Source organism: Typha angustifolia, chromosome 6 (assembly GCF_048772165.1).
Source record: "Typha angustifolia cultivar Huaian chromosome 6, ASM4877216v1, whole genome shotgun sequence".
In the NCBI taxonomy this organism is placed as follows: Eukaryota; Viridiplantae; Streptophyta; class Magnoliopsida; order Poales; family Typhaceae; genus Typha; species Typha angustifolia.
In genome coordinates, this window is record NC_133244.1 from 1,687,150 (window position 1) to 1,701,914 (window position 14,765).

The 14,765-nt window shown below is 38.4% G+C and overlaps 1 protein-coding gene across 1 annotated transcript in view; it reads left to right on the top strand.

Moving 5' to 3' along the window:
- Positions 1 to 4,042: 4,042 nt before the first annotated feature.
- Positions 4,043 to 14,765, top strand: part of LOC140760870 (protein CTR9 homolog) — a 35,002-nt gene continuing 24,279 nt past the window's right edge. The window contains exons 1-3 of the mRNA XM_073097930.1: positions 4,043 to 4,415; positions 4,820 to 4,886; positions 4,990 to 5,184. Coding sequence (XP_072954031.1) covers positions 4,275 to 4,415; positions 4,820 to 4,886; positions 4,990 to 5,184 — 403 coding nt within the window. The 5' untranslated portion in view covers positions 4,043 to 4,274. The remainder of the gene's footprint in view (positions 4,416 to 4,819; positions 4,887 to 4,989; positions 5,185 to 14,765) is intronic.

Below are 14,765 nucleotides of genomic sequence, written 5' to 3' on the forward strand. Positions count from 1 at the left end.
GTGATGATGTAGCACGCCATCTGGACCTACTCAAAAATTATTTGATAAGTGCTATGTTCATGTAATTAGCTAGTGATGTTGAGTTAAATTCTTAATGGGTTTGTATAATAGGTGTGTTTAATCTATAAAAGCACCTAGAAGAATTCTACCTATGTGAATGCGAAGCCAAGTCGCTTTTATCAGAGTTTGGTCAACTCCTAGCACACTCATAAACTCGAGATCAACACATGGCTATTAATGCGAGCTAAAAGAGCATTGAGATTCTAATAAAGATATGTGTGAATTCTTCGATTGTGTAGTAAAATTTGTTAATTCAAAGACTTTATGTTTATTAACATCTTAATACAACTTTAAGATTTTACACTATGTGAAAATTCAAACCATACGATATTTTTACTTATGTATCAGTATTTTTGTGTAATAACAAATATATTTGAAAATCAAAGTTATTATTATTTATTTTAAAATATTAATATTTCTAAGGTGTTATTTTAAAATAAATAATTCTATGAGTAGATTTTCAAATTAGACATCGTTTCATGATTATAACTATTTATTAGTTATTTAACTAATATTTTTTCAATTGCATCTTTTAACTACAATAACTACTTTTTAGTTATATAATTAATTTTTAGTTATTTAGCTATTAGCATCTTTTAGTTAGTGGTTTTTTTAATAAATATGCTGGTATTATTTTGGATAATTCCAAAGACCTTAGTGCTTGCTGTTACAATTAACTCTTATTCAAATTAGGTTCAATTTTGCAAGTTGCACCTTGATTTGCAGCGGTCTTATATCTTGAGAATATATTATTGTTGTAATTTCCAATCGCAACAAGTGGATGGCAAATTTGTTCAATAGATAGATTTAACTTCGTCTGACTGTTATAAGAGTGTAGCTATTTGATTTCATTATCTCCACTTTTTAATTTTCTCCAACAATATACTCCATAAAAAAGATCTTGCAATCCACTCTATAAAAAGATCTCATAAATAACGAACTATATTGATAAACAAACTAACATTTCATTTGTTTATTCTTACGAGTCATATTATTTTGAGATAGAATTTTTTTTTTAAATGCCTAGACATGGGACCGATCATCATGAAGAATTGAAGATTCTTCAAAGGGGCTATAAACAACTAGTACCATAATTCACATCCAATTATTTGTCTATTGTGCCTACAAAATATTTGTGAGTAATAATATGTTATGAATTTTTATTTATGGATTCCATTAATAAATCTATGAATTATAGAAATAGTTACTATGTTAAAATTATTTTGTATCATAATATTTGTATTCTTCCAATATTTTGCACTATTTAATGAGTTATAGTGCATTCATACCATCTTTTCACAATACATTACAGGTAAGTGTCAATAGTTGAATGATTGTAACGAAATAAATTAATAGCGAATGCAATGAAACTCCATAATAAAAATGTTTGTGGTAGATGTATAAAATCATTGTTCTTAGAAGTGATTGTTTGACATAATATATTAGAGAACTGACACGACAAATAATTTACAAGATTAGCTAGTTGCCTTTAATAAAATATTCTCTATCGAACACTCAGTATATCAGAGCTAATCATTTCGTTAAATAGGAGCTTAACCAAATTGTAATGGTTCACTGAAAAAAGAACCATCTTCCCACATAAGAGATTCATTCGAAAGTTGTAACATTTGGTCTAGCAATTTCATATTACTTGCTTGATAAGCTCTGATACCAAATTGATAGGGTCTGGAACTAAAGATAGACTATGCTACGATTCCTTCAAAATCTGAATGTATTACAGAAATTAGTCCGTGCAACCGTGGGAAAATATGTCAGATATTCTCTGGTAGTCAGAAAATTATGAAACTAATTGGGTTAGATCCGTAACTTCCTGATCTACAACTTTTGTATAGCAAATAACTATAGCAAAGACGAAAAACATGGAATAACGAGGGTGATGGTAGTGGTGACGGGTGGAGTGGATGTTAGGGTTATGGATGGGTATGGAGATAAAGGTGGATGGTGGATGTGATTAAGGGATTTAGATGAAGGGAACGAAGTGGTCGAGAGTCCAAATTCTAGAGGATTCTCGTCGATCGTGTTCGTACGCGACCGATTTCGTTCGAACGCACTCAAAAAGCTCAATCTCTATCTGTGCGAACACGATGCAGGCGTTCGAACGCGGGCATTCAAATGTGGGCATTCGAACTCGCCTAACTACATTCGAATGCACAATATGCTTTATTTGTATTTGCGAACCTAATGCAGGCGTTCAGAAGGGCGTTCGAACGCGATCTCTCCTGCATTCGAACGCAACCTACATGAATTTTATTTTAATGAAAATAAACACTTAATGTAATAAGGAAAGATCTTAACTAAGTGTATTACCGCTAAACTCATATTTTTGCCGGAGTAATCGTTTACCGTTAACATCTCTCTCGTTTTGGTTTCCTTTTCTTTCTCATTATTTTCCTTTGCTCTAGTTCATTATTGCTCGGTTTTGTGTTACCATTGTCCAAATTCCTCCATTCTTCAAATTCCTTCTTGCTCTCTTCTTTCTTATCTTTCTCCATATTCCTCTTTCCTCTAATTCTTTTTTATTAACAACTCTTCTATTATTTGCATAGACCTTGATCCGTATACCACTATTTCGTGGTGTAATGCCACTATTGTCTGGTGCATTAGCTGCTACCTTTTCGTATGGTTGCTCTTTCTCTATATTATTATGTGGACCACATTCACTTTTCAGCGACTCCATGATATCACTGAGATGAGCAATTTCTTTCTTCAAATTATCTAATACTTTCATTGCAGCATTAAATTTCTCATTAATATATTTGTAAAGCTCTTAAATTTGTATATGTGCATCCTCTCAAGGTGTTGTGATGCAAATCTGGTAAGATCGGATCATATTAAGGGGAGATTTGGCTCAATGAATTGAGTCTAGTTATCTTATCTACTTATTTGCTTTAATTAGAATCTTATAAGTTAGAATTTGTTAGTTAACTAATTTAGCTCTGCGTTGTTTTGAGAAAATATTTAAAAAATATTCCACAGATGACCAAATATAATGAAACCACTTGGAAAAGATTGTAAACATCTTGATCTACAATTTCTGTATTCAAGGTTTTTTAGATTCGTATTCTATCTATGGCAGAATGAAGAATCAATCCGAGAAGGATAAGGAAGACTGATTTAGCTAAGTTATGTTTATCTCTTATGTAAGCACTTTAAGCATTGAGAACTAATTGAGTTTAATTATTTTCTTATTACTGCATTACTGTTTTATCGTAGCCGTTAGGTCGTCGTTATTTTTCTATGAGTAGATCTAAGTTAGAAACCCTAATTCTTTTACCAACCCATAGCCACTATCATTTCCAGCAGCCACCCTACCCTTGGTCGTTCACTACCCTCCAACGATCGTCGCAATATCGGATATTTACCGTCTTACCCTATTCTGACCTATCTCCACTATTTTATTTTTAACTTTTTATTTCGACCTTCGATTTAGGTGAAACTAGAATTATTAGAACCCTAACTCATGAGGCTACCACCACATAAATTTTCATAATTTTTATACGTTCAGATCAGTCTAGATTTGGTTTGTAACATGTTGTAACCTAAATAAAGGTGAGTTCGAAAAGGGCCAAAACTCTCATTAGCAGGGAAAAATAAGGTTTTAGAATGTTTACTGTTTTGGAGAAGAATTTCGAAAATAATATTGATAGGTATTTTAATTTTTCCCTCTAAAGAATAGATAATTAAGATTTTTATATTTTACAAGTAATATCTTTTTGTATTTAATTAAAGAAGATATCATCAAAGTTGGTGCAGTGACATTTTTAGTATTTTCAGAAATATTTGGATGAAGCTGCAAAAAGAACTTATGGTTTGTTACATAAAATTGTAAATATATTTAGTTTATGGTGGAAATCGCACGTTTTCTTATACAAATAGCGTGGTCACCCCCCCCCCCCCCCGCCCGCCCACAAAAAGAAAAAATTAAAAGAAAGAAAATTAAAAAAGGGAGAAATTAACAAAAATTAACAAACAGGCGGAGCCAGAAAAAGAGGGATCTCTCCTTTTATTTTCAAAACCTTCTTAGGTTTACGCTGCTCCACTCTCCGACCACCACCACCACCACCACCACCGCCCGCGACTGGAACTCCCCACACGCGATTCCAAAGCAACGAAAGACGAACGATTCTCCCAACTGGAAGCCCTAGCTTATCTAGGGTTTTGAGGAAGGGGACCGGAGATCGAACCCGTGGTCGATGGCGAGCGTGTACATACCGGTACAGAACTCGGAGGAGGAGGTACGCGTGGCCCTTGACCAGCTTCCCCGCGACGCTACCGATATCCTCGATATTCTCAAGGCGGAGCAGGCCCCTCTCGATCTCTGGCTCATTATCGCGGTCGGTTTCTCTACCTCTCCATTTTTTTTTCCTTTTGATGCTAAATTTGGTCGATTTTGACGCTACGATTTTTTTTCTTCAATGATTCTTTCCTTTTAATAGTAGCCTGCTAGTCAAGAAAAGAGCTTTCTGATTAATGGAAGAAAATAATTGGAAAAAAGAGTAATCTGAAGTTCTGCAACATATGATAATCCTTCCCTGATATGTTGTTGCTTCTGATTTGGGTCTGAAATATGCTAATATTGGTATACTGGTTGCCTTGTCTATGGTTTAGTTGTAGTAGAGAAGTTTTTTTTTCTTCCGTTTTTTTAACCTTCCCTTTTAATTTTTTGCATAGACAACTGATTCTTGTGTTGCATATTCATAGCATAATTACTTATATCTTCATTTTTTGGGTGATTTAGAGGGAATACTTTAAGCAAGGAAAAATTGAACAGTTTCGACAGATTTTGGAGGAAGGATCCAGTCCAGGTTTTCTTTCAATTAATTTCTTATTTTTGGATGGCATTGCTTCTTTCTATTAGAGTAGGCTCTTTCATTCTATTACTAAGTCAATGCTGTATCTCTACTGCAGAAATTGACGAGTACTATGCTGATGTCAAGTATGAGCGAATTGCTATCCTAAATGCTTTGGGAGCCTATCATACTTACTTAGGAAAGATCGAGACAAGGCAACGAGAAAAGGATGAGCACTTTATTTTAGCAACTCAATATTACAACAGAGCATCAAGAATTGATAAGCTCGAACCTTCTACTTGGATTGGAAAAGGTTTCATTCTCCCAGCTCTTCTCGAAGTTATCTTTTGAGGGGTTTGATCTTTTCTCTTGTTTGCTATGACTGCGTACCATAATTTTTCATGTTGAACTTATGTATTTATCCAGAACTAATCACGACCTCACTTTAGAGGTATGCTATTATTAAAAAATCCTTCACACTATTAAACTTGGTAGAAATAGCAACGATACTACTTAAGTCATTCTTATGAGATGTGACCTTATGACCTTTTACAAAAGACATTTTTAAACAATTACCTAAATGTTTGGAAGAGACAAATAAACAGTTACTTGGTAACCTGAGGTTCTTGTTGATAATATAGTAGTAAAAAGTAAGAAAAAATTGCTTATATGATGCTACTATTATGATTCTGGAAAATCTGCATATCTCATTGTCATTGTACAATTCCTTCTTTTTTGTTGAGACTTGAGAGCAACCTAGTTATCTCATTCTACAGAGTTATGTCATGGCAACTCCAATGTCGTCATAGAACTTTGATCAAAATGTCCTTTTTTGCTCTCTTCATGATGGCAATTGATATAGTCTGTCATAACAAGCCCTTTTGCATGACTCTTGGATTAGGTGATCATAGATTTCATAGAACTATTTCTTTCCCCTGAAGGATTTAATTTCTACTTGTTAGCTACAGATACCATTTACTATTTTGGTTGTAGCTCAGGTTCTTGGTTTCAGTCAAATATAATTTTATCAATTGATTTTTTGGTTTATGATGACTGATTTCTGCTGGCTGATCTCAATCTTCAAAATCTCTTCTTTTTGGTCTCAGTAAGGTTTTTATTGATATTTTCCTGCAGATCTTAACTAATTTAGTTTTCTTTTTAGTTTTTATGAGATTCCACATTTGGTCTCAGTAAGGTTTTTATTGATATTTTCCTGCAGGTCTTAACTAATTTAGTTTTCTTTTTAGTTTTTATGAGATTCCATGTTTGGATTTTGGAAGACTATATTGGTTTGGGTATTATTATTTAATTTCTTATTCTCTATTTTTTCCTGCAAAACCTATTGCAAAGAAGAAAAGCTATATATGGCATTGTAGCGGCCCAATTTCTAGAAAAGCAGATCTGGATTTGAATGAGTTGCAGATGTTTCTAGGTGTGGTAATTCTCTCATTTGGGGTCGAGAGAGGGTGGCCATGAACCGGAGGAGTGGTGGAGAGGGCCGTAATGGAGGTGTAGAGGAAAATTTCGGAGGTGTTGGAGGAGGCTATTTAGATTATGGCTACTTCTAGGGCTAAAATTAGCTGATTCATTTCATAATGAGCAAAAGAGCTGCACACCACAATTTATAGGTGGCTAACTCCGAATTAAATTGTTTAACCCTTATCTGGACTAACTAATGCTAATAAGCAAGCATAGACCAACTAGGTCTAATAAGCAAATGCAACAGACCATAAGGTCTTAATTGAACAATTTAAAGGAAATAAGCAAATTTAAGATAGATACTGCGTAAGTCTAATAGCAGATTAAGTGATTTTGCTTGGCTAGGCTAGATCAGCTTGGGTTTGGGTCATAACACTCCACCACGTTTCTATTCACCTTGTCCTCAAGGTGAATATTTTGGAAAGTGTTGCATCAGCTTTGACTCCAACTCCCATGTCGGGTCCTTAGCTGGTCCACCGATCCACTCCACTAGGACTTGGGTCTCAAGTCGACCTCCTATTCGTGTCCTTCGCTTGGCTAGAGTCCGAAGTGGAACCGGATCATGGTTTTCTATGATAGGCTCAGGTTGTCGTTCCAGCACGACCTTCTCAGCTCCAACTCGCTCTCATAGTGCCGACACGTGAAATACATGATATATCCTCACATCATTGGGCAAGTCCAATCTGTATACTACCTCACCAATTTGCTCCACAACCTGGTATGGACCGAAGTAACGGTGAGCTAATTTTTGGTTGGACACCGATCGAACTGAGATTTGGCGATATGGTTGTAGTTTGACAAAGACCTAATCTCCTACAGCAAAAACTCGATCTGTGTGTTTGCGATCATAAACTTGACACATCTGATATTGCTCTAAACAACAATTAACTTTTTCAGTTTGCCTATTAGTTTGAGGATGGTAGGCAAAGCTCATCTTCAACTCGGTCCTTTGGAGATGTACCATTTCAGTCCAAAACTTGTTGGTGAAGATAGGATCTCAATTGGACATAATAGAGTGTGGAACCCCATAGAGACGAACCACTTCGCGTATAAAAGCTTTCGCCACTGTCCGAGCCATGTAAGGATGACTTAACGCGATGAAATGCGCGTACTTGCTGAGGCGATCAACCACAACCATGATTACAGATTTTCTCTGAACTGTTAGGCCTTCGATGAAATCAAGTGAGAGGTCCTCCCAGATTTGATTTGGTATGGGCAGGAGCTGCAGCAAGTCAGCAGGCTTGGTTGACTCAGTCTTGGCCCGTTGGTATGCATCACAAGCCTTGACATAGGCTTACGTATCCTTCTTCATCCCTGTCCATCTACAGCTGCGTTTAAGACGGAGATAAGTTCTAGTCATACCTTCATGGCTGACTACTAGAGAGTCATAGAAGTAGCTGATTAAATCTCTTCTAAGTTCAGCATTTGTAGGCACTATAATGTGACCTTGGATCAGAATCAGGCCATCCCTTATGGTGTGGTTCGGTTCAGCTTGATTTTGCTCAATTTGAAGTTTGATCTTCTGGAGCTCTGAGTCTTCTTTGTGGTAGTCCTGATTCTATCCAAGAGAGGAAATGTTGGACCAGACAAGGTTGCTAGTTTAGCCAGTTCTAGTTGCCTTGATAGAGCATCTACAATACCATTTTTGCTGCCCTTCTTGTAGACCAAGTCGTATTCGTACCTAAGTAACTTGGCTAACCATTTTTGCTATGCTGGAGTATGGATTTGCTATCCTAGGAGGTATGGCAGTGATCGCTGATCAGTGTGCACAATGAAGTGGCGCCCAAGTAGATAAGGTCTCCACTTCTCAATTGCATGAACCACAGTTAACATCTCGCGCTCATAGGTGCTGAGATGGCGCGATTTCTCTGATAGAGCCTTGCTCATGTATGCTATTGGTTTTCCTTCCTGCATCAAAACTGCTCCTAGACCTGTCCCCAATGCATCACATTCTACCACAAAGGTCTTAGTAAAGGTGGGTAAGGCAAGGACTGGTGCACTCGTCATAGCTCATTTTAGTTCTAGAAATGCAGATTCACCTTTTTCACTCCAATTGAACCCGTTCTTGCGCAGGAGTGCAGTCAAAGGTGCCGTGATCCGTCCATATCCCTGAACGAACTTCCGATAATATCGGTCAAGCCAAGAAACCCTCTAGCTTCTTGGGTGTTCTCGGTTTAGGCCAGCTCACCATGGCCGTTATCTTCTCCAAATCTGCCTCTACACCATTGGCTAAGATTATATGCCCTAGATAATCAACTCGAGGTTGAGCCCAGGTGCATTAACTACTCTTGAATCGGAGGCCATGCGAGGCCAAGATCTCCATAACTGTGTGTAGGTGGTCCATTTGTTCCTCTCGGGTTCTGCTATAAACGAGAATGTTGTCAAAGAAAACCAGAACATACTGCCTTCGTAAGGGATGGAACACATCATTCATTAGCCCTTGAAACGTCGCTGGGGCATTGGTGAGATTGAAGGGCATCACGAGGAACTCATAATGCCCATCATGAGTCCGGAAGGCTGTCTTGTGAACGTCTTTCGCTCGGACTCGGATTTGGTGGTATCCTATGCACAAATCCAGTTTGGTGAAGATTGTTGCACCCGCCAACTCATCTAGGAGCTCCTCAATGACCGGAATGGGGTATCAGTTTTTGATGGTGATCGAGTCGAGGGCAGGATAGTCCACATAGAACCGCTATGAATTGTTCTTTTTGCGCACAAGAAGTACTGGTGAAGAGTAGGCGCTATGGCTCAGTTAGATGATCCCTTGATTTAGCATCTCACGCACTAGCCTTGTGATTGCCTTCTTTTGAGCGTGAGGGTACCGGTAGGGTTGTACATTGGCTGGATTAGCTCCTGGTGTGATCTCAATGCGGTGGTTATAGGCTTGAACCGCGGGCATCTCTTTTGGTTCTTCAAATACTCGTGGGTAGGCTTGCAAGATAGAATTCAAATCAGCCTTAATTTCATCATTACTCAATGCTTTGGGTCCTTCTCGGGTTGAAACAAGCCTCATCAACAAGCCATGGCAGCTAGCTTGTGAAAGTCTTTCTAGGGCCTGAAATGATGCTTTTGGGCTCGGTTTGATCCCTTCTAGTTGCACCTTCTTGCCTTTGGATTTGAACTCTATTCGCATTGCGCCAAAGTCTAATGTGATAGAACCGAGCACCTAGAGCCATTGGACTCCTAAGACCAGATCTGCCCCTTTGAGAGCGAGAGGGTACAGATTAAGCTCAAATTTGTACCCTTGTACCAGCACCTTGACTCGTTCGCATTTTCCTTCAGTCCTAAGAACCGTGCCATCTCCAATCGTGACATCGAATCCAGCAGTAGGAGTTATGGTCAAGCCCAATCGTCGCACCATCTTCTCCTCTACAAAGTTATGGGTGTTGCCCAAGTCAATCAAAATCTCAACTCGGCTTCGTTTGATCATTCCTTCTACCCGTAGTGTCCTAGGAGCACATGAGCTCGAATAGGCATGGAGATTCAACTCAGCGTGCATCATCTCCTCTTCTTCTTCCGCAGCCTCTTTATGGTCTTCATGCTCATCTTTCCATTGTTCAATTTCCTCTTCTTCGGTGGCATCAAGTAGCATGATCGTCGCTTCTTGCATTTATGGCCCGGTGTGAACCGTTCGTCGCAGTAGAAGTATAAGCCTTTGGATTTGCGATCGACTACTTTAGCAGATGTAAGTCGCCACTGGCTACTCCTCTGCCCTCCACCATTGGTCAGGGGTGCTCGAGGTGGTGGTAGGTGTGCATTCGGTGATCCTCAACTCGATCCCGTTCCAAACCTAGGGCTAGGTCTGAATGAAGTCAAGTTTGATGTAGGACGTGTACTCTTCCAATCCGAGGCCATTCCTGATCTGCTGGTCTGCCCCATCTCTTGCAGCTTCTCCTCCATGACCTCTACACACGTATAGGTGTCCAAGAGGGTCATCGGATTCATGGCTCTCACCCCAATTCGGATTTTAGGTTTGAGTCCCCTAATGAAAGCTGAGTGTAGCTGCGAGTCAGACCATCCTTTAGTTCGATTGCTGATTCCTCAGCCTTGTACGCTTGCATTGTGGTTTTCTGCTGGAGTCGGTGTAGAGCCTTCTCAAAGTTCTTGTAGTGGGTTGGATAGAATCGCCTACATATGGCATTAGTGAATTCGGCCCAGGTCTGAAATGGTTGGGTACGATTGGCAGCCCAGAACCAATCGCACGCCTTATCTTGTAAGTGGAACAACGCGAGTCTGACTTGTTGGTGCGCCGGGGTCGCTTGGTAGTCAAATATTTTTGCTCGACTTGATGCAACCAGTTCAATGGATCTCCACTTGAAAAAGTAGGAAATTCAAGCCGCAAAGTACGAACTTGAACTCCGGTGATCTGGTTTTCATCTCGACCCATCGGAGCCCAAGGCTGGTTGTGCGCTCTATACTCTTGAATTGGTGGAACTCTTTGGTGTGGGTTCCGTTGGCTCGATTGCCGTCTTGGCCCACTAGCCCACAGATCTGCTTTTTCTGGTTCGATATTAAATCGTGCAACTTATGGCTCAATCCGCACGCTTGGTTCAGTAGGCGAACTGAAGACTGAACTGGTTTATTAAGAATCCTGGGCATTGGATCTGTCTCATAAGCTGCACGATAAGATGAACGAAGTACATCTTGGGTTGGGCCTTAGGGAGCATGTCCTAGGTCTTGGTCTGCACGAATTCCTAGGGGCTCCTGAGTATTTGTTGCAGCCGTTGTTGTTGCTGGTGCAAATATGGAAGGAGATTCTTGACGACCAGAAATAAGGGAAAACTTATTTTCAATTATGCTTCTCTTTCCTTCTCTCTCACATCCTGTGCTTGCAAAAGGAAGGCCAACCGGTCGGGTGGTGCTGGTGCGACCGGAGGTGGTGCTGGTGCCACCGGAGGTGGTGCCGCCATGGTTGGAGTTGCCTGGTCTCTCAATGGTGTCGACGTTAGGGGAGATGTGTCTTCAATACTTGATGATTTAGAGGTGTGGGGAACTTCATCTGCTGCTGCCCTTGTTGCTCTAGATTTGGTTTGCGCCATAGAAACGTTCCAAGGAAGGAAGGGCTCTGATACCAATTGTAGCGACTCAATTTTTAGAAAAGCAGATCTGGATTTGAATGAGTTCAGATGCTTCTCGGTGTGGTAATTCTCTCGTTTGGGGTCAAGAGAGGGTGGCCACAAATTGGAGTGGTGGAGAAGGGCCGTAATGGAGGTGTAGAGGGAAATTTCGGAGGTGTTGGAGGAGGCTATTTAGATTATGACTACTCCTAGGGCTAAAACTAGCTGATTCATTTCATAATGAGCAAAAGAGCTGCACACCATAATTTATAGGTGGCTAACTCCGAATTAGGCTGTTTAACCCTCATTTGGATCGACTAATGCTAATAAGCAAGCTTAGACCAACTAGGTCTAATAAGCAAATGCAACAGATCATAAGGTCTTAATTGAACAACTTAAAGGAAATAAGCAAATCTAAGATGAATAGTGCGTGAGTCCAATAGCAGATTAAGTGATTTTGCTTGGCTAGGTTAGATTAGCTTGGGCTTGGGTCATAATAGGCATACTGCTATTGCTCAAATTTCTTCTTTGAAGATCAGATTTGCACTACAATGACAATTTTTATTACCATATCATGACTCATTGACTCGCGGTGTTGGTAGTCTTTGCTTTCCATTGAGTCATGAAAATGGATCTTGTCATACAGTAGACCTTTCTTCTATATTATCATTTGCATGTTTACTTTGTGTTCTAACTATGTCAGTTGGTAATGAGGATCTTTGCTTTGTGCTGGAGAACATCTTATCCTACCTATGTGGTTGGGAGAAAACACTTCTATACTTATTAGGGGCATTTTAATGTTGATTCATTCTTGTATAGGTAAAATTGCGAAAGTTGAATCTAATATCTAATTTTGCCTACCTTATAAATGATTATTCTCTATGAACAACAAGTAACTAAGAGCGAGCCTCTTTGTTACCTTGATCAATTGGTCAACAAGAATGCTAGGTCGACAAGGATATTGCAGATGGAATTAAGACATGATGGCTGAAGTAGAGAAGTGCATCTAATTGGTGTGCTTTTTGTTTTTCTTTTGATTGCCATATGCCTTTAAATGAAAGAAAACTGGAGTTGCCACTAGGGGTTGGGTATGGGGCAGATCTAGGCCAAATACAGATAAAAGTTTGAATTTAACTGAAAGGAATTGTTATTAGGCTTGGTAGAAGCACTCTTTATTCCTTAAACTAGTTGAATTGCTGGTTCCAAGGCAGTTTCAGATCAGATGTGACCGAGACTAATAAGACGAACGATATAGGTTTCTGGCGAAACTTTAAACATTATCGGTCTATGATCAGAAATAGACGAAATTAGAAATTGTGAACTGTGATTTGTCTAGAGTAGGTTAAATTTCTCAGGGACTGATATGTGCAATCTTTAGGGGCTGTTTGGTTGAGTGAAATAAGTGGGTTATTCTGGAATAAAACCCTTGAAAAATTCTGAAAAATTAATACCAAATGCAGGATAAGGTTATGGAATGGGAACATGGAATAATCCCTCTTATCTGAATATCTTTATTCTAGGAATTAGTTGAGATAAATTTCTAGAATATCTCACCCACTTATTCCAAAATGCAATTGACTAATTTACCCTCACTTATTTATGTACTATTTATGGTGATATATTGTGGTTTAGATTCAGGTTGAACAATGTAATGTGATTATAATATACTTGCTAATATATTAGAATATGTTTATAGTCAAAAATATTTTAATATGAGTTGTCTATTTATGATGCTATTTGTGATGATATTTATATTGTGTAAATTATGATGAATTAAGTTAGATTATTTTTTGGCTAACAATTATTTAACTAACAATGAGAAGATATATAATACTTGTAAAATAAAATTACAATTATTTTTAATTTAAAACTATTTCCTATCTCTCTAAAAAAGAAGAAATAACAAATATTTATTTACATTAAACTAGGAAAACAATGATAATATTAGTTTGTTCGTTTATCCCTTATTCTAACCAACGATAGCCATGCCGATCAGCACGGGCGCGCTTATTGCACCGGCAGCATACCAGCACACCCCTCTTAGCAGTGATTTGCTCCTCATTGCTGCTCTCCTTTGCCTTTTGCCGCTCGCCGTCTTGTTAGTCATTGCCTGCTCTTTGCTCATGTGCCTTAGCTCAAGGAAAAAGACGTAGCTTACGTCAGGTTGCCCTAGCTTGTGGTGGAATGAGACGGGTCGGGTCGGGTCGAATAACTTAACTTAAGTTGAGGATCAATTTAAGTTTTTATTTTGACCCTACCCAACCTGTCTCCTTCCTCCTCGAGCTAGGGAACCCCGACGCGAGTTGCATCTTCTTACTTGAGCTAGAGCATACGAGCGACGAGCGACATGAGAGAGACAGTGAATGGCAATATCGAGCACGACGGCAAGCTCAATGGTGAGCGGTCGAAGGCGAGCAGTCTCCCTCTTTTGTGGCACGACTTGTAAGTGCCGTGTCGATCGATGGTCAGCACGATCTGTGCCACAGGCATGGCCATCCTTGATTTTAATTATTAGGATCAAACACCATCTTATCCTATATTAGTATATTTTATTCCAAAACTTATCCCTCTTTCTACAACCAAACATTCAACTTGAAATTTAAATAAAAATTTTCTTTATCTAGAATAAGTCCTCATGTTATCCTAATTCCAATTGTTTCCTTATCTTGTAATCAAACGGGCCCTTAAGAATTAATTATCGAACTAGGTGGAAAATCTGATTAAGTAAGAAGAAAGTCAACTGGATCTTAATCTCGTGACTTCGTTTTGTTCTTGCATTAAGTTCCTTATGTTATTATTGGATATTGATTCTGATGTATTCAATCATGTTCTCTCACTTCATTATATGTATGACTATTTTGTTGTAGTAAAGGTATCACCTGGTTAGAAGGATCAGTCAAACCCGATCCTTATCTAGGCCTGATCCAAACTCTCTCTCTCTTTCTCTCTTTCACTTTTTCTTCTTACCCTCACTCTTTTTTTTTTTTCTCTTTACCATATAGCCACTGTTTCTCTTACGGAGATATTTAGCTTCGGTGAATTCTGGCTATGCAGATTTAACTCTATCAAACTCTTGCAAACTTCGGTATATAATTTTTAATTTTATGTTTTTCTCAGCTTTTTCATTTATTCCATTTTCTCTCGTTTTCATCTTTCTTCTTCTTCTTCTTCTTCTTCACTACACTAAAATTTTTCTTTCTTTTGTTTAATTTACTTTCACTCGCTTTCTCTCTAATCTCTTCTTTGCAGTTCTCATTGCACTATAGTTTTTCTTTCTTTATTTTCTTATTTTTTTTATTTTCTCTAAATTATTAGATATTTTTCTATATTTTAAAATAATATTTAGAATTTATATAAT